This window comes from Macrobrachium nipponense, chromosome 43 (genome assembly GCF_015104395.2).
Source record: "Macrobrachium nipponense isolate FS-2020 chromosome 43, ASM1510439v2, whole genome shotgun sequence".
Lineage (NCBI taxonomy): Eukaryota > Metazoa > Arthropoda > Malacostraca > Decapoda > Palaemonidae > Macrobrachium > Macrobrachium nipponense.
In genome coordinates this window covers 43628508-43648507 of record NC_061104.1, presented here as the reverse complement: position 1 = coordinate 43648507, position 20000 = coordinate 43628508, and the positions used below count along the sequence as shown (strand labels likewise).

Genomic DNA, 20000 nt, shown 5'->3' with positions numbered 1-20000 from the left:
GTATAGGATTCTTTAAAGCGTTAAATCAATAAAATTGACGTTGCGGATTCAGCTCAGAGGAATATAAATTTGACATGTTTTTTTTTTTCAAGTGTACATTGCCAAATCAATTTCTTTAAATAGAAATAAAAATAGTAGTTTGATTCAAATTAAACTTCTAAAAAAATGAAGAGAAACACTAACGTACTGGATTGCGTAAAAAGTTCCAAATGATACAGAGAGTCGAATGCATTACAACTAAATACACGACACCATTTCTTTGTAATTTAAATGTATTATTCAGATAACTTTATAGAAACCATAGTAAAACTTAACAACAAAAACAAAAAAATACCAGTCGACATTTATCACCTTCAAAGGGTTAGTATGAAATCCTTAGAATTAGGGACACGCAGTAAACGAAAATTTGTATATATATATATATATATATATATATATATATATATGATATATATATATATATATTATATATATATATATATATATTATATATATATAGACATTTATCACCTTCAAAGAGTTAGTATGAATTCCTGAGAACTAGGAATACGAAACAATCAAGCAGCAGGATTTATTCAGAAGGAAGACCAAGAAGGAAAACATTCCACATCCCAGAACCAGTTCTGTTGAAGCACTTACCGTTGTGGATGAGGTGGTATTGCTCCACAGCCCCCTGCCGGAGCTTGTGTCTGCTGCAAGGAATCCTCCGGTGGTCTGATGGGGAAGGGAAAACAGAGGAAAAGTGAATGTTATTTCTCTGGTAGGGGTGTAAGTGAAACCTCTCTCTCTCTCTCTCTCTCTCTCTCTCTTTCTAAGTGAGCACACGATGGCTCCTCGGGTGGAGTAACAAGTGTCTTTGAGACATCCTAATCCTTGTAACTCTCTCTCTCTCTCTCTCTCTCTCTATGAGACATCCTAATCCTTGTAACTCTCTCTCTCTCTCTATGAGACATCCTAATCCTTGTAACTCTCTCTCTCTCTATGAGACATCCTAATCCTTGTAACATACACACTCTCTCTCTCTCTCTCTCTTTGTAAGTGAGCACGTGATGGCTCCCCGGATGGACTAACAAGTCCTTGAGACATCCTAATCCTTGTAACTCTCTCTCTCTCTCTCTCTCTCTCTCTCTCTCTGTCTCTGTCTCTCTGCTACTTGACCTGAGGTCTGTCTCACGTGAGCACTTTTTTTTTGTCGCTGTTTTCCTAAGAATTCAATTTAATCATCAAAGAATATGATGTGCATTGGAAAGAAGTAACGGTAATGGGAAAAACAGATTAGAAGACATCAGTTTGTAGAAAAACAGGCAAATTAACACATTCGAAAAGTGCTTTTGACCTGATGACGCTGTCAAAAAAAAATTTTTTTTCAGGTCTTTCTCTGACAACTCAATCAAGCACTCCAAAAAAATTATTTGACCTAAGGACGCTGTCACACGAACGCTGAATTGGCGCTCTTACCCAGGGCATTCAAGCAAAGCGCTCTCTTGTAAGCGCTATTGCCATTTGATTTGACAGAATTGAGCATCAAGTTACCTAACTTCGCGTCAGATAGCTCATGTTGGTGACAAATTCCGATCGGCGTGCGTTCGCGTTTCTCTGACATCAAGCATGTCGCAATTGAAAGATGAAACACCTGAAAAACGTCTGTTTTGGTTCAGATCTTGGCAACAGGACGCAGAAAGTTAACAGGGAAACATGTTCTTGAGATCAAGGTCATTTTGCAATCAAACCCGTAGGGCGGGTTAGTATCGTCAGTGTACCTCCCGCGTTGCACAGTAGGCATTACTTAACGTTCTTTGCAGCGTCCCCCCGCCTCAAGTTGAAGAGCGCCTCAGTGGTGTGGTCGGTATGGTGTTGGCCTGTCACCTCGTTGGCAGCGAGTTTGATTCTCGGGCATTCCACTGAAGGGGGGAGATGTGTATTTCTGGTGATAGAAGTTCACTCTCGATGTGGTTCGGAAGTCACGTCAAGCCGTTGGTCCCGTTGCTGAATAACCACAGGTTCCATGCAACGTAAAAACACCATACAAACAAACCAAGTTGACAACCCCATTCATTCCTTTTACTGTACCTCCATTCGTATTCTCTCTCTCTCTCTCTCTCTCTCTCTCTCTCTCTCTTCCATCATGCTTTGGTTTCCCTCCTGTTACACCTTTCACACCTCCTCAATGTCAAGTTTCCCTTTCAACTCTGAATGACCTCATAGGTCCCAGTGCTTGGTTTTGTCCTAAATTCTATATATTCCATTCCATTTTGCAGTCAACACCTGAGAAAATATCACCTGTCTGTCAGTAAATCAGTATCTATCAGCGCCTCAGTGGCGTGGTTGCTATGGTCTTTGTCTTCCACCTCGGTGGTTGCGAGTTCGATTCTCGGGCATTCAATTGAGGGGTCAGAGATGTGTATTTCTGGTGACATAAGTTCACTTTCGACGTGGTTCGGAAGTCACGTCAAGCCGTTGGTCCCGTTGCTAAATAACCACTGGTTCTATGCAAGGTAAAAACACCATACAAACAAACAATATCTAGATATTTTTCCTCCACCAAAGATTGTATTTTCACCGGAAAAACATTCCACTTTCAGAATAAAAACGCTGCATCACGGAATTCCGTTTGAACATCTATGAAAAGGGTTTTCTGTTGTTGATGAATAAGTTTCTCTTATTTCTGTTTCGAATCAAATGTTTTTTCAGTATAGATTTTCCTCTGTTTGGAGATCATCTAAAAATGATTTACCATATTATGACACTGTTAAAGTCTACCATGAACAAAGATTTGTTATTTTTTTTTCAGTATAAATTTCCCTCTTACTTCGAGATCATCTAAAAATGATTTGACATATTATGACTATTTATAATTGATTTTTATTCATACATTTTTCACATAAAGTCAACCATGAACAAAGATCTTATTTTTCTTGCAACGCCATATATTCATTTCCACATAACAAAATAAAAAAAAAAATTCTTTAACATAGCCAGAAAATAAGGTTCCATATATTAACAGAGTGAAAATAAAATCATTACCATAGGAAGAGAATATGGTTAAAATATGCATTGTTAAAATATGCATTCAATATGCGACCAAATGAAGAGGGGGGAATAATCTTACCTTCCAGAATGGACACTATATTTACGAGGCGTTTCTTCTTCGCGAATTCCTCCACAGTCACTCCTGCAAAAGGAAGAAGGGACATATATATAAGATGAAGATTCTTCATTGACAAGAAAAGTCACGTGACGTCACTTATTTATGTCTATATTCACGTAGCATAAGACACTCTCGACGTGGTTCGGAAGTCACGTCAAGCCGTTGGTCCCGTTGCTGAATAACTGGTTCTATGCAGCGTAAAAAAACACCATACAAACAAACATAGCATAAGGACTGTTCCGGAACCGCCGCCAGTTGTAGTAGTAGTAATTAATAATAATAATACTTATTCAGGTTTTAATGAAAATAATGGCTATTTCAGCCGCGTTTATTTTGTATAGAAGTTTCTCTATTTTCTGGGTTTAAGGACGAAACATTGCAAGAAGAAGAAGAAGAGAGAGAGGAGCAAACGCTCCTGGACAAGAGGAATCCAGAATAAGTCATTTAGTATCTTTTGTCGACTAGGCTTAAGATCCAATTTGTACTGCATTTTGTATAATATATCCACGTTGACAAACACCACGTTTTTTTTTCATTTACAAGAATCCCCCATTTGGCGTTATAAAGCCAAACTTGAGTATAGAAGAGAAGTCAGTAATAAGAAGAATAGAGACACTTCTATACAAAATAAAAACGCGGCTGAAATAGCCATTATATCAATAAAGCCTGTGTTAATAAAGGTCTTCATCCAGCAAATAATAATAATAATAAAATTATTATTATTATTATTATTATTATTATTCTATCAACGTCGTGACTTCCGCCAACTGTCCTGATTGACCGCGGACAGGTATTAAAAAAAAAAAAAAAAGCCGTTACCCGTCCCTCGTTATCCTCGACCCTCTCTCTCTCTCTCTCTCTCTCTCTGTGTCTCAGCTTATTAAAACGTAGTATATAGCTGCCAGCGCTGAACGGGACTTATAGTCTGAATTGGCTGACATGGCTGAACGATAAACAGCTCTTTTCAGTGACAATTTCGTTTCGTTTCACTTTTTACAGTTATCGTTATTTTTTCTTTTATTTCTCTTGTTTTATTTATTTATTCATTTATGGTTTGCCTTTTTTTCTCTGTGTATTTCAGTCCTAAGTCTGATATTTCTATTTATTAAGCGACGACTCAATTTCGTCTCACTTTTTAGTGTAAGATTTTTTTTCCTGTTTTCTTCGGAATTGCCTTTTTATGCTTTTGTTTTTTTTTTTCTGTGTATTTATTCCATTTTGAATATCAGATTATTATTATTATTATTATTATTATTATTATTATTATTATTATTATTGGTATGCTTCGAAGAGGCGTTCTCTTGCATTCTCCCCGTCTTCATTATTCCTCTTGCATTAGTTTACTCTTCCCCTCCTCCTCCTCCCTTTACGAAACATTTCCAGTTGCTCAAAAGAAGAGTCTCACAGTAACATGAAATCAGGTGTCTTCATTTGTTGCTTTTCAACTCTTTAATAATTCGTTTTTGTTTTTACTTTAAAAAAAAAAAAAAAATTCCTTTTATCAGTTGCAAGTTTTTCATTGCGAATAATAATATTGATGATAACACATAGACTCATTGATAAAAATGATGGAAAATTAATATTATTCTCGTAATAATAATAATAATGAGAATGATAATAATAATTATTAGATAAATAAATGAAAATATTTTTTATAAAATAGGGTAATGATTACATACATAGATAAAAGTAATGAAAGATTAATTTTACTCTCGTAATTGTATTGATAATAGAGGCATAAAAATTGAAAAATCATTATAAAAAAATTAATCTTAATCCCGTTATAATAATGATGATAAACAAATACATAAGTTTAAAACATGATTGAAAATTAACTTAAAAATCTTCAGATGTTGCGAGTACACCATAAAAAAAAAACTTGGATATTTTTAAGGTCACTTTCACTTCATTATTTTTTTTTTTCCAATTCCAGATTCATAAACCTGTCCCAAAAGAGTTCGTCGAGAAAGTTTCTCCAACTGAGAGATTTCCAAATGATGGGCCTCACTCATGGACGATGAAATTCGTCTTTAGCAAGAGGGTAAGGCAACAATCATTATCTTTGCTCTAATAATTTGATTACTGGCTAGGAGTGGATTCTAGATCGGGTTAATGCGCACGCACTCACACCAACCCACCCACATACACCAACCCACTCCACATACACACTCACACCAACCCACCCGCATACGCACATACCGGACGTCGTAATTTCTTCACGTGTCTTGCACTTGGATCTCAAGGCTTTGTAGCGACAAGCGAATAAAAAAAAAAAAAAGCGAGAAGAATTCGAGACGTCACAAGAGCATTGTTGTGGCTATTACAATTACATTTGTGTCTGGCTGGTAAAATGACCAGTAAGATTCTTCTACACACCATTCTTAATTTCTCTCTCTCTTCTCTCCTCTCGTTTATAATATTACATATATATTTATTTATATATTATAGATATATAATTATTATAATAATATATATATATTATATATATATAATATTTTTATATGACTTTATTATATATAATGTGTGCGTATTTTGAGTACAGTATATACAGTATATGTGCGCGGCCTGATGTGAAGCTAGTCGTTTTCCTGAATCCTTGCCTGGGATGTTCTTTATTGCCTTTTTTTATTTATTTACTAAATTTTAATTGTTTTTTATTTCATTTTTTATTTTATTTATTTATTTTTTGCTTTAATTCACGCTCCCACTCTATATTTAACTCCGTTTTTGAGGAGAGACACGATTCTCGCCTTCTTGACATATATATATTCTCGTTAGTGCGCGCATTTCCTTCTTGCGAATGCGCACGGAATGAACGGGTCATTCGTCACCTTTGCCCTCGGGCAGGGGGACCGGAGGGTCCTCCTCCCCCCCACCCCCCTGCCTTCGGGATACCCTCCTTCCCTCTTCCTAACGAAAAAGGAGGAGGGGAAGGGTGACGCCACAGCAAAATGTTCAAAAAGTCTTTACACGCTTGTGAACACCAAACTGGCCGGCACTCCTTTCCCGGAGACCAGTTGACCCTGACAGGAGGAGGTGGAAAAAGGAGGAGGAGGAGATAGGTCACGATAACCACAGTCGTCCAGGAAGGGGGCAGAGGATTATATTATTAATTTGTGGAAGATTTAAACAGGATTTTCATGCATGACATGGTCTCAAATGTACCAGTCTTGCTGGTCGGGGACGGTGTGCGTAGGCGAAATTGTGATGATTTCAAAATTGTAAGAATTATTTTCGCTTACTCGTGGAGTAAACCTACAAACTACTTTGTTATTGTGGTTGGTCTTGTTGGGGATAGGAAGAGTCTGTGGGAGAGCCTAAAGAGGCCTGACTGAAAAAAAGTGTTTCGCTTTGAGTTAACAGCACAGGAATTTTAGGATAGGATATTCATGATTTATTTATTAGAATGAAAGTGTAAAAAGAAATGTGCATATTAAACAGTACGTAAAAATTATTTTTAACAAAGTATAGCGTATTTATTTTATTTTTCGTTGGTGAAAGAAGGATCTGTTTGACCATAGATTTTAGCACCTTTTAATCTACTACGTTAAGTTACGAATATAACGTTTACAACTTATGCGTGAGGGGAAATTCTTGCATGCGCCCCGAGTAAGGTGGAGGTCGGATCAAGCTTTGTTTTCTTAATTAAAAGGAAGGAGACCCTAGAAGAAGTTGATTCCAGAAAAACAAGTGAACTCTCAGGAATCCCTCGCTGGAACGTCTTCAGCTCCTCCTAAGTGGTGTCTCGTCTTTCAGTATTTCCCTTTACCTCGTCTTTCTTCTTCCTAATGAACACCTTAATATTCTTTGGAAGCTTGAATTTCAAGTCAGTGGCCCTATTGGTGGGCTTGTTCCATATGAATAGGTTTCATCTTCTGAATAATAATAATAATAATAATAATAATAATAATAATAATATAGTATCACTCATTGATGTCGCAATACCACTAGGACACTCCAGAGTTTGAAGAGAAACGAAGAGGGAAAAATGGATAAGTATCAAGATCTGAAAATAGAAATAAGAAGGATATGGGATATGCCAGTGAAATTGTACCCATAATCATAGGAGCACTAGGCACGATCCCAAGATCCCTGAGAAGGAATCTAAAAAAACTAGAGCTGAAGTAGCTCCAGAACTCATGCAGTAGAGTGTGATCCTAGAAACGGCGCACATAGTAAGAAAAGTGATTGGGACTCCTAAGGAGGCAGGATGCAACCCGGAACCCCATACTATAAATACCACCCAGTCGAATTGGAGGACTGTGATAGAGCAAAGAAAAAAAAAAAAAAAAAATAATAATAGTAAAAATAATGCTGAGGAAAATGGCATGAGATAACTGGACAATATTTACGCAAAATTTTAACTTTTCGAATTGGTGGCAAGAAGTGATGGGATTACTTATGAAGCACGATTTTGTTCTACATTATTTTGTAAATAACATGTACTAAAACAATGACTCATAATACATACACACATATATACGTGTGTGTATATGTTATACACACAAACACACACACACACACTATATATATATATATATACCACAGATATATGTAATATAATTTGTAGTACATTAAAAGTTAGTTATTGATTAACGAACCTCACTATAATGAATAGTTATATATATTATCATATATATTATTATATATATAAATATATATTATAAATATATACAATATATTATATATATATATATAATATTACTATAACATATATATATAATATATACTATATATATATATATATTATATGATATATATTATTATAATGAATATAATTAGTCGCACATAAAACGCTAGTTTATTTTTTTGAGCATCACTAAAAATATTTTTTAAATATATAACGAGATATATAGTATATATATATATATATATATATATATATATATATACATACTATATATATGTATATATATACATACCATATATATGTATATATATATATCATACATATATATGTAATATATATATATAAAATGAAGGCAGGGGAAGCACAACAACTGGTCAAGGAACTTATATTTATTAAGTTGCAACGTTTCGACGCCAACCAGCAGGCCTCATCTTCAAGCTACAGAGTAACAATATCTAATTAGCCCAATAAAATTAAGCTACAATATTAAAATACACAATGTAAGGTACAATAAAAAAATCACAGTGGAAAATACAAATAAGGACCAACCGTTGAGTGTGAAGATGTAATCGAGGAACCTATACGTATTATTGGATCGACACAGGTTACTTAAGGTCCGAATCGATAGTCATAGCACTAAGTTTTCGAATCCCGAATTTTCCAACATAAGGGATCATACCGATAAATATAGTTATTCTATTCAGCACAAGGACTTTAAGGTTTTGGGCAGAGCTTCCAATCATAAGGTTTTAACAATTAATGAAAAATTGTTTATTAAATAACTGGTCCCCTCACTGAACACCCATGCCACGTCTACACCTCTTTACCTCTTGTGAAATGTTTACGTTTTTCGTTAGTCCTTCCTCTGTCTTCACACTCAACGGTTGGTCCTCATTTGTATGCTTAACTGTGATTGTTTTATTGTACCTTACATTGTGTATATTAATATTGTAGCTTAATTTTATTGTACTAATTAGAGATTGTTAATTTGTAGCTTGAAAATGTGACCTGCTGGTTGGCTTCGAAACGTTGCAACTTAATAAATATAAGTTCCTTGACCTGTTGGTGTGCTTACCCTGCCTAAATTGTATAGTTGGGTTTAGAGAAACCTGCCTGTTTAATTTAAATATATTTCTATATATATACTATATATATATATATATATATATATATATATTATATATATATGATATGTATATGTATATATATTACATACATACTTATATACTGTATATATAATATCTATATCTACATATGTATCTTTTATATTTTTATATAAAGTCCTACTATTTGAAAGAAGTAGGTTGTGCGCAACAGCCATTTCAGGAGATCACACAAGGTCATTCACGTACCTTTGTTATCGGGGAGCCGGAGGTCAGGGCACAGGGTTAGAAGCGCCTTCACGATGGTTTCCGAATTCTGAATGGCAGCCAGGCGGAGGGGTGTGCTGCCTGAAGCAATAAGAATAATAATAATATAATAGTAATAATAATACTGGCGTGTATTGCCTGAAACAACAACAACAACAATAATTATAATAATAATAATAATAATAACTAGAATAGTAATAATAATGCTGGGATGTCCTGCCTGAAACAATGATAATAACAATAATAAATAGAATATTGATAATAATACTGGGGTGTACTGCCTGAAGGAACAACAGCAACAACAACAACAACAACAACAATAATAATAATAATAATAATAATAATAATAATAATAATAATAATAATAATAATAATAATATATCAAGGCAGTAGAGACCTAATTAGCTAGTAGTAAATATGAGTAGTGGATTCAAAAGAATACGTAAACCGTCATTGTTACAAACTGAATACTTTACATTCCTCGTGTGTGTGTATATATGTATAATATATATATATATATATATATATATATATATAGATATATATATATATATATATATAATATACGTACTCATATATATATATATATATATATATATATATCTATATATATAATATATACTATGTGTGTGTGTGTGTGTGGTATATATATATATATATATATATATATATATATATATATATATATATCTATATATATATATATATTATATATACATAAAATATATGATATTCTAAATATATGTATATTTATGTATGTACGTATAAATGTGTAAGAATGTCACCGGGGAAGAGATACAGTATAATATTCTAAGCATATGTATATTTATGTATGTATGCATAAATGTGTATGAATATCACCGGGAAAGAGATACAGTATAATATTATAAATATATGTATATTTATGTATATATAAATCTGTCAGAATATATCACCGGGGAAGAGATTTGAATGCGTCACATTTGTGTATATACGTATCCATAAATAGGGACGTATATGATTATGCAAGTGTAAGTCAGTTCATACTCCACGTAAGTGCAATTAAGCTCCAAATGTCCTTTAATATCCCATTCGCTCTACCTCGGAATTATAGCTTTCATATATGTTAACCGAAGGGGAATTTTTTAGTTGATAATCATTTTGTCCTCCAGTGGATTCGAACCAGCGGTCAGACGGCGGACATTATCCTGGCCGAGCGGATAATGCCACTGCAGTCCTGATTTCTCCGTTGTCTGACCGCTGGTTCGAATCCACGGGAGGACGAAATGATTACCAACCAAAAAATTCCCCTTCGGTTAACATATATGAAAATATATTAATTCCGAGGTAGAGCGAATTGGATATTAAAGGACATTTGTAGCTTAGTGCATGTATGTGAATCCCGGTGATGTGATAAGAATTCCTACTCTATGTGACATAATTATCTTACCGAAATCATCCCTGGCGTTGATGTCGGCTCCGTGTTCCAGTAACAGGAGGGTAGTGTTCAAATGGCCCTTCCAGGCTGCCAAGTGGAGGGGAGTCTGCCCTGCAGTGGAGATTGCGCTATAGTAGATTCACATCAACCGTGCATCCGATGTCTAGGGCAGTCCCTGACGACGCTCCTGATTGGCTGTTGATAAGCCAATCACAGGGCTGGAAACTCTCCTCAGTCTCTCTCGAGAGTTCACATAGGCAGGATGTATGCCCCGCACCTCTCCTGAGGGATACGTCTTTCAAAAGTATCCCTCAGGAGAGGTGGAACATACATCCTGCCTATGTGAACTCGCGAGAGAGACCGAGAGTTTCCAGCCCTGTGATTGGCTTATCAACAGCCAATCAGGAGCGTCGTCAGGGACTGCCCTAGACATCGGATGCACGGTTAATGTGAGTTTACTAAAGTTATTATATTATATCAATAATCTTGATCAAGTGATGGGCGAAATGAGGACCTATTGAGGAGAGAGAGAGAGAGAGAGAGAGAGAGAGAGAGAGAGAGAGAGAGAGAGAGCCTAAAACTCTTTTATGGTCAACCACACTACGCTATCATGTCCTTTCTCCTTACATTTTGCATATTCTTTCAAAATGCTTAAAACTTTGAACCTGTAGAGGGGGGTAGTGCCGTCCAGTGCGCCTCATTCTGTGCACTGTAGGCGTTACTTAAGGTTCTTTGCAGCGTGCCTTCCTTAGGCCCCTAGCTGCAACCCCCTTTCGTTCCTTTTACTGTACCTCTTTTCATATTCTCTTTCTTCCATCTTACTTTCCACCGTCTCCTAACAATTGCTTCATAGTGCAACTGCTTTGAGGTTTTCCGTCTGTTGCACCTATCAACCCCTTTACTGGCAGTTTCCATTTCAGCGCTGAATGGCCTCGTAGGTCCCAGTGCTTGGACTTTGGCCTAAAGTCCATATTCAATTCAATTCAATGCATAAAACTTTGATGGCGTGCCGTTGAATTATTATCTTACAGAATTTGTAACCTATGCCAAATTTTCTCTCCTGGCAAAGATACATTCCATAGAAAAATGTAAACAATTGGATACTAAAGGTCACTTGTAGTTTAATGCTTGTATATGAATCATGAATTATGTGATATTTTCATGTATAATATATATATATATATATATATATATATACTAATAGATATTATGTATATATACAATATATATATATATACATATATATAATTATATATATATCATATATATATATATATATATATATATATATAATATATACATACATATATATCTATATATATAATATACATTATATATATATATTATATATATATATAATATTAGATTATATTATATACATATATATACACATATATATATATATATATACTATATATACATATATATATATATATATATATATATATATATAGATATATATATATAATATATATATGTGTGTGTGTGTGTGTGTACATGCATACATGTATGTATACACGTATGTACTTATATTACGGATAACATCTCTTCATTCTTCACTTAAGCAGTTTTACGCTCATTTTGTCATCTGAAACATGGAATTTGATTTATCTGAACGTGTCCACTGTATTGCACAAAATGTCGTTCATGTCTACGCAACGCAATACAAGTAATAACCTTAAAGTAATTGTAGTCACATCTCTTCTTCTTCTTCTTCTTCTTCTTCTTTTAGCGACAATAGTGGAAAAGGATATCGGTCCACAAACCTCACCGTGGCCTTGAATTCAAGCTCGTGTGACACTTTTACTACAGAGTGCGGTCGGAATATATACATAGATGCTCGATCCGTTTCAGTCTTATTAAAGTATATATATATAATATATATATATATATATATATATATATATATATATATATATATATATTCAGAATGCAGAATCAATGACGAAAACGTAATAGAGATTCGCTATAAAGAGTCAGGTCAGTAAGTTATTTTAATAGGTATTTTTTTTTTACCAAACAGTTTTAATAGTTATTAAATAGCCATTTACAGTTGGTAATTTCATATTAAATCTAATAATATGCCTCACATCTTTTTATGTGTTTACAGAGTCAATAAGTAATTTTAAGTTTGTTTGTTTGTTTTTTTTTTTTTACCAAACTGGTTTAACAGTTATTACGAGTAAATAACCCTTTACACTTGGTACTTGCATATTTAATCTGATAATATGCCTCACATCTTTTGATGTGTTTACATAGCCAGCCAATAAGTAATTTTGAGAGTGTGTTTTTTGTTTACCAAACAGGTTTAACAGTTATTACGAGTAAATAACCCTTTACACTTGATACTTACATATTTAATGTAATAATAGGCCTCACATCAATAAGTAATTTTAAGAGTATTTTTTACCAAACATTTTTAACATTATTAAGTAGCCATTTACAATTGGTATTTTCATATTTAATCTAATAACATGCCTCACATCTTTTGATGTGTTTACGGAGTCAATAAATTATTTTAAGAGTTTTTTTTACCAAACAGTTTTAACAGTTATTGAATAGCCATTTACACATACTAATTTCATATTTAATGTGCTTAATAATATGCCTCAGATCTTTCACGTGTTTACAGATTCTTAAGGGCAATAGTAGTCCCAGATGAATTTGTAGCAGTGGTGTTTGAGTGAGTTGGAGAAATTAGATGAGTAATAAATATCATATTCACGTGTCAGCGTTTGTATGTCAACCTGAAGAACATTTATTTCCCATATGGACTGTGCATTTGAATGTTCATGTGTTTTGTCTATACGTATGCAAAGCGCGTATGGGCTTGCCTTTTTACGATTATATCAGTGTCATCAAAAGCTCATGCAGCAGTACCTGTACACCGTAAGGGGTGGGGGGGGTTGGTATTGCTGTCAGTGGACCTCATTCGGTGCACTGTAGGCATTACTTATGGTTCTTTGCAGCGTGCCTTTGGGCGCCTAGCTGCAACTACCTCCGTTCATATTCTCTGTCTTCCATCTTACTGTCCACCCTCTTTTAACAATTGTTTCATTGTGCAACTGCTTTGAGGTTTTCCTCCTGTTACACCTTTCAGACCTATTATAGTCAATTTCAGTTTCAGCGCTGAATGGCCTTAGTTGCCCCAGTGCTTGGCATAATGCCAAAAATCTATATAAATAAAAAAAAATTAAATCAAATCAAAGTGCGTGTGAGAAACTATTTCTGACATTCTCTTTCCTTTTGAATCTTGAAGTGTGAAAGTGATTCTCTACCATCCAACACAACGTCGACATACCTGGACGTCATTTGAGTTTCTTTTCCTATTTCCGCTTTCGACCGTTGGCACCTGGCACCGGAGATCTCATGGGAAGAGAGTGTGAACTTTCTCTTGGCACGCGAGTGTGCGAGCCTCGGCCATGCCCTGAAAGGCTTGGCTTAGCTCAACGTCTTTTTTTTTTTTTTTTTTTTTTTTTTTTTTTTTTTTTTGCAGAGACACCTGGTACTGACCTGCATCCCTTTTTGGCGTTGGTGTTGCCTTTGCAACGGCACCTCCTGAACTGTGCTCCCGTCCGGTTATCTCTAATGATTTTTTTTTTTTTTTTTAGGAGAAATGTTTAACCGCTTTCTTTTCCTTATTGCCTTTCCTGACCATTTTGTCTTTTTTAGTTGTCTGTAAAAGAAAGCTATTGATATAGCTGTTTGTCTGTCCGTCCGCACTTTTTCTCTCCAGCCCTCAGATCTTAAAAACTATTGAGGCTAGAGGGCTGCAAATTGGCATGTTGATCATCCACCCTCCAATCATCTAAAATACGAAAAACCAGCCCTCTAGCCTAAGCAGTTTTTATTTTATTCAAGGACAAAGTTAGACGTGATCGTGCGTCTGGCACCGCTGTAGGTACCAACCAGACAGGGGCTAGAACCGAGCCGTCGCTGAGAGTTCCATACAGCATTACACGCTCTACAGAAAACTTCATTGTGCCGAAAAAAACATCAGTGCTTTTATTTACTTGTTATTGTTTCATTAACATTAATTGATCTCTGATATATGATGTATGATTCCTTCCATCTTGTTCTCTTTTCTATTTCCCAAGTAGAAAGTATTACAATTTTTTCGTATGTCTTCCGTTATATATTATTTCTTCACTAAACAGGTTTTTAAATGATTGCAATCGTTTACATTTACATGTTAATTCCTCTTTTTTTAAATCTCTTATCTTTTATCTTCCTCTATTCGAATCACGAACCTTTGTTCTATAGCCAATATTTCATTATTGACTGGCAGAGTGATTGTCATTCTCCCTGAATTCCATTCTTTCATTCTTTCATTCCTCATAGACTGTCAGAGTGAATGTCATTCTCCCTGAATTTCATTCCTTTTTACTGTACCTCCGTTCATATTCTCTTTCTTCCTTCTTACTTTCCTCCATCCTCTCCTAACAATTGCTCCATAGTGCAGCTGCGAGGTGTTCCTCCTGCTACACCTTTGTAACCTTTTCACTTTGTATCTAGTTCTGAATGACCTCATGGGTCCCATTGCTTGGTGTTTGGCCTAATTTTCATATTCTAGTCTATCCTTCAAGACCAAAAGATTATTCTATCTTTCAAGACCAATAGATTTTGCTATCCTTCAAGAGCAATAGATTATTCTATCCTTTAAAACCAATAGATTTTGCTATCCTTTAGAGCAGTAGATTATTCTATCCTTCTATTCTACCCTCCAAACCCAATAGATTATTCTGTCCTTAAAGAGTAATAGATTATTCTATCCTTCAAGAGCAATAAATGAAATTATCTGTTACCTCTGATGTCAGTCAAGTTGCTGGAGGCTCCGGCCTCCAGGAGGACCTCGGTGACCTCTTCCTCCCCGTTTTTGGCTGCTAGGTGCAACGCCGTTAATCCTGCAAAAAAAAAAAAAAAAAAAAATCCTCATTACTTATCTATAGGTACAGGATTTTCACGTTAGGTATTTTTAATTTTGGAAATGAAAGTGATGTAGGGAAGACAATTATTTCTTTTTTTAGTTTATTGGTGATACACTAATGAGAAGTATTATAGAGTATTATCTTCGAAAATACAGATCATTATCAACAGTTAATTAATATCGAAATTATGGCTATTTCAGCAGCGTTTATTTTGTAATAGAAGTTTCTCTATTCTTCTTATTATTGACTTTTTTCTATACAAAATAAACGCGGCTGAAATAGCCGTTGTTTTCGATAAAACCTGTATTAATGAACGTCATTTTCCAGAATATTAATATTTATCATTATATTATCATTATTGGAGAAACAAATCCTCAGTATGTAAATGTACATATTTTTGAACTTAAAACTTTGAAGATAGCTTTCGGGAATCTGTTCGGTTCCCCTTATCAATCAATCAGATTGATAAGGGGAACCGAACAGATTCCCGAAAGCTATCTTCAAAGTTTTAAATCTAAATATATGTACATTTACATAACCGTGGATTTGTTTCTTCATTTGAAGACTCGTGCTACTATGAGGATTTTTAAAATTATTATTACTATTCTGATGAAAATTCTACTGACCGTAGTCCATATCCCTGGCATCGAGGTCAGCTTTGTGGCTGATGAGGAGTTTCGCCACGTCAGCACCTCCGGTGTTGGCGGCGTTATGCAAAGGAGTCCAACCTGTATAGAGGTATATGAAGGTAGAGGCATTCAACCTGTGTATATATAGGGCATTTGATATTAAACACTTTTACCAGACCGCTGAGGTCAAGTTCTCAATTCTCACAGAATTTGCTTGACTTTATGCCGAGTTAAGTATTATCTTAGTTCAGCCAGACCACTGAGCTGAGTCAACAGCTCTCCTATAAAGGGCTGCCCCGAAGGATTAGGTTTTTATTGAGGTGCCTAGGGACCAATTGGTTACTTAGCAACGGGACATACATCTTATTGTGGGATCCGAACCACATTATGTAGAGAAATTAATTTCTAATCGCCAGAAATAAATTGATTCCGCACTGGCAGCAGCGGGGAGCGATCTCGGGCTGCCTGACTGATAGGCGAGTACGCAAACCACTCGACCAGTGAGGAACTTGTCGACTAGTGGAAATCGATAGTAATATTTAAGGGGGTCGATATTAATTCCTAGGGGTTAAAATGGGTCGATAAATTTCTAGGGATTAAAAGGGGTCGGTTAATTCCCGTGGGTTGAAAGGGGTTAATAAATTCCCGGGGGTTTAAAGGATCGATAAATTCTTGGGGGGTTGAAATGGGTCGTTAAATTCCTGGTGGTTTTAGAGAACAATAAATTCTTGGGGGGTTAAAATGGGTCGATTAATTCATGTGGGTCGAAAGCGGTTAATAAATTCCCGGGGGGTTTAAAGGATCGATAAATTCTTGGGGGGTTGAAATCGGTCGATAAATTCCGGACCGTTGGAAAAATTCCATTAAGTAAAATTTTTTATTATGTATGACTATTGTTTACCTGTGTTCACGAGAAGTGCTACAGGCACTTTGTTTACTTTTCAAGCTAAAAGTTGCAAGGAAAGTTTTGAAATAGAACTGAAAATGATCATTAAACTTCATGAACTTTATATGAAAATACAAAGGTAACACGAAAGCTAAGATAATTTTGTGTAGCAATTCAGATAAAAATATAAATACCAGATCAGTAGAAATAAACTATATCAAACGGCTTCATATTCGCATGCAAGAAAAAATGATACTTCGTGATAACCGTTGGCACGAATCGACCCGCGGCAGGAAATGCATTCAGTCTTGAACTGAATCTTGGGTTCAAAGGTGAACGTAGATCAGTAGTTCATTGAACAGGCAACACTCGAGAAAGGTCTCCATCGTCTCATTACAAAGCAACTGCGCACCCGGACCTCCTTGTGGCCAAATTATGATTTATGATTATGACGACGAAGGGAACTTTACCTTCATAAACCTCGAGAAGTCACGAAGTGACCAGATTGGCCCGTTGCTCGTACCGCGGTGGTATTATGGTATTGCAAAAGGCCACTTTATTAAGGAAAAATACTCCGTAGGCAGGTAGTGTCGTCAGTGCACCGCTAGACATAACTTAAGGTTCTTTGCAGTGTCCCTTAAGGCCCCTAACTGCAACCCCCTTTCATTCCTTTTACTTCACCTTCGTTCATATTCCTTTTCTTCCATCTCACCGTTCGCCCACTCTTAACAATTGATTCATAGTTCAGCTGCTTTGAGGTTTTCCTCCAGTTACAACGTTCAGATGATTTTACTGTCAGTTTCGTTTCGGCGCTGAATGACCTCATAGGTCCAAGCGCATGGCGTTTGGCCTAAATTCTCTGTATTCTATTCTCAAGGAAAAAAAATAAAGCGGATATTTTGTGGAGCAAGCTTCCACCGCAGTAGCGACTCAGTGGCGTGATCGGTACGGTCTTGGCCTGCCACCTCGGTGGCCGCGAGTTCCATTATCTGGCATTCCATTGAGGGGGTTAGTGATGAGTATTTCTGGCGATAGAAGTTCACTCTCGACGTGGTTCGGAAGTCACGTAAAGCCGTTGGTCCCGTTGCTGAATATCCACTGCTTCCTTGCAACATAAAAACACCATACAAACAAACAAACAAACACAGCAGTGGCAAAACTAAAGGTACCAATTGTCATTTAAAGGCAACTAAAGCAGTATACATAAACGTTATATATATATATATATAATATATATATATATATATATATATATATATATATATATATATATATTACATATATATATACAGAATGTATGTATATATACGTACACATATACACGTATAAGATATACGTATATGTATACATAATATATACGTATACGTATAAACACATGCACACACACAATAATTCGACAAATACCAGAAAAATTCTAGTCATTTGAAAGTCCTCGACAGGAACTTGAGGGCGTTTTGAAACCACTGAACGAGAAGCGAGAGAGAGAGAGAGTGAGAGAGAGAGAGAGAGGGCTCACCTATGTTATCCCTAGTGGAGACGGGCGCCCCCTCCGCCAGGAGGATGTTGGCCACCTGGGTCACCGAGCCAAGTTTGATTGCGTCGTTCAGTTCCAGCCCTGTTAGAAAAGAAAAAGAATAATACAAAAGTGAAGGTATGCCAAGAATGTGCCATTCTCACCTCACTCACCTGTCTATGTGGTGTGTGTGTGTGTGTATATATATATATATATATATATATATATATATATATATATATATATATATATATATATATATATATATATATATATATATATATATATATATATATATATATATATATATATATTTATATGTATATATATATCTATATATGTATATATATATATTATAAATATGTATATTATATTGATATGTATATATATTTACATTTATTTTATATAATATATATATATATATTATTAATATGTATGCTATATTAACATATGTATATAAGTGTGAGTGAGCCCCTTAGCATATTTCTAAGTATACATATCTACGTATACATTCATATATTTAGATTTCGAACAGAACTTAGTCCCACAAACTGTGAAAATAGTTCGATAACTTCATTATTAACCTAGAAAGCAATTTCAGAAAAAAAAAATTTTTAATCTGAAAGAAAAATCCTAAAGTTATAAATAAAATAGATAATATTTCAATGATCGTGTACCAGCCACTATCTCGAGATGACGGGAAACCGGCAGCCATTATCTAACCTGCTCGTGTGAAGGCTGCGCAGTTGAGCAACAGGTTGAGCAACGGGAATACAGCCCCCAGGGGGGTCGCCGCCCCCCTCCTCCTCATCCTCCTCCTCCCCCCTCTCGCCTGGAACATGGTTGCTCTCGACTGCCAGCCTGGAAGTAGGGAAAAGTCATTGGGTGCATATGAATGGGGGTTGGAAGGGGGGGCTTAGCAGTTAAAAGGGAGGCGGTTAATGAATATGATTTTTCATATGTTTACTTTTCTTTACTTTACTGTATCTTCCCGCCACTGGCCAGTGTCATAAGGCTGATACAGTTCCTCTATCTGTCTCTATCCTGAGCCATTTCCCTCGCTTCCTCTATTTATATATACATATATACATATACATGTATATATATATATATATATATATATATATATATATATATATATATATATATATATATATATATAAAGAAACGCAATGATTATACGAGCAGAGTTACAGCCACGAAGGACAATTCAAACACTGGAGATGCAGAGTACTTTCTTCTTCTTATCACGTTGCTGCGACCACGTTCTTGGTAATGGGACGAAAGTGCTTAGCATCGCCAGTATTTCAGTTTTCCTTCGTGGTTGGAACTTTATATTAACATTCAGAAGGTGAACCCAATTCATATGGGACAAACCCCCCACCCCGCCCCAGGGGCCAATAATGACTTGTAATTCACGCCTCAAAAAAATATGGCATTCATTGGAAAGAAGTAACAGAAGGTATTGGGAAATAGGAC

General features: G+C 35.4%; 1 protein-coding gene across 1 annotated transcript in view; it reads right to left on the bottom strand.

The window, feature by feature from the left end:
- Positions 1-20000, bottom strand: part of LOC135213907 (adhesion G protein-coupled receptor L2-like) — a 55131-nt gene that overhangs the window by 18521 nt on the left and 16610 nt on the right. The window contains 8 exon segments of the mRNA XM_064248001.1: positions 640-714; positions 3110-3172; positions 9131-9229; positions 10578-10676; positions 15371-15469; positions 16120-16221; positions 18525-18623; positions 19245-19382. Coding sequence (XP_064104071.1) covers positions 640-714; positions 3110-3172; positions 9131-9229; positions 10578-10676; positions 15371-15469; positions 16120-16221; positions 18525-18623; positions 19245-19332 — 724 coding nt within the window. The 5' untranslated portion in view covers positions 19333-19382.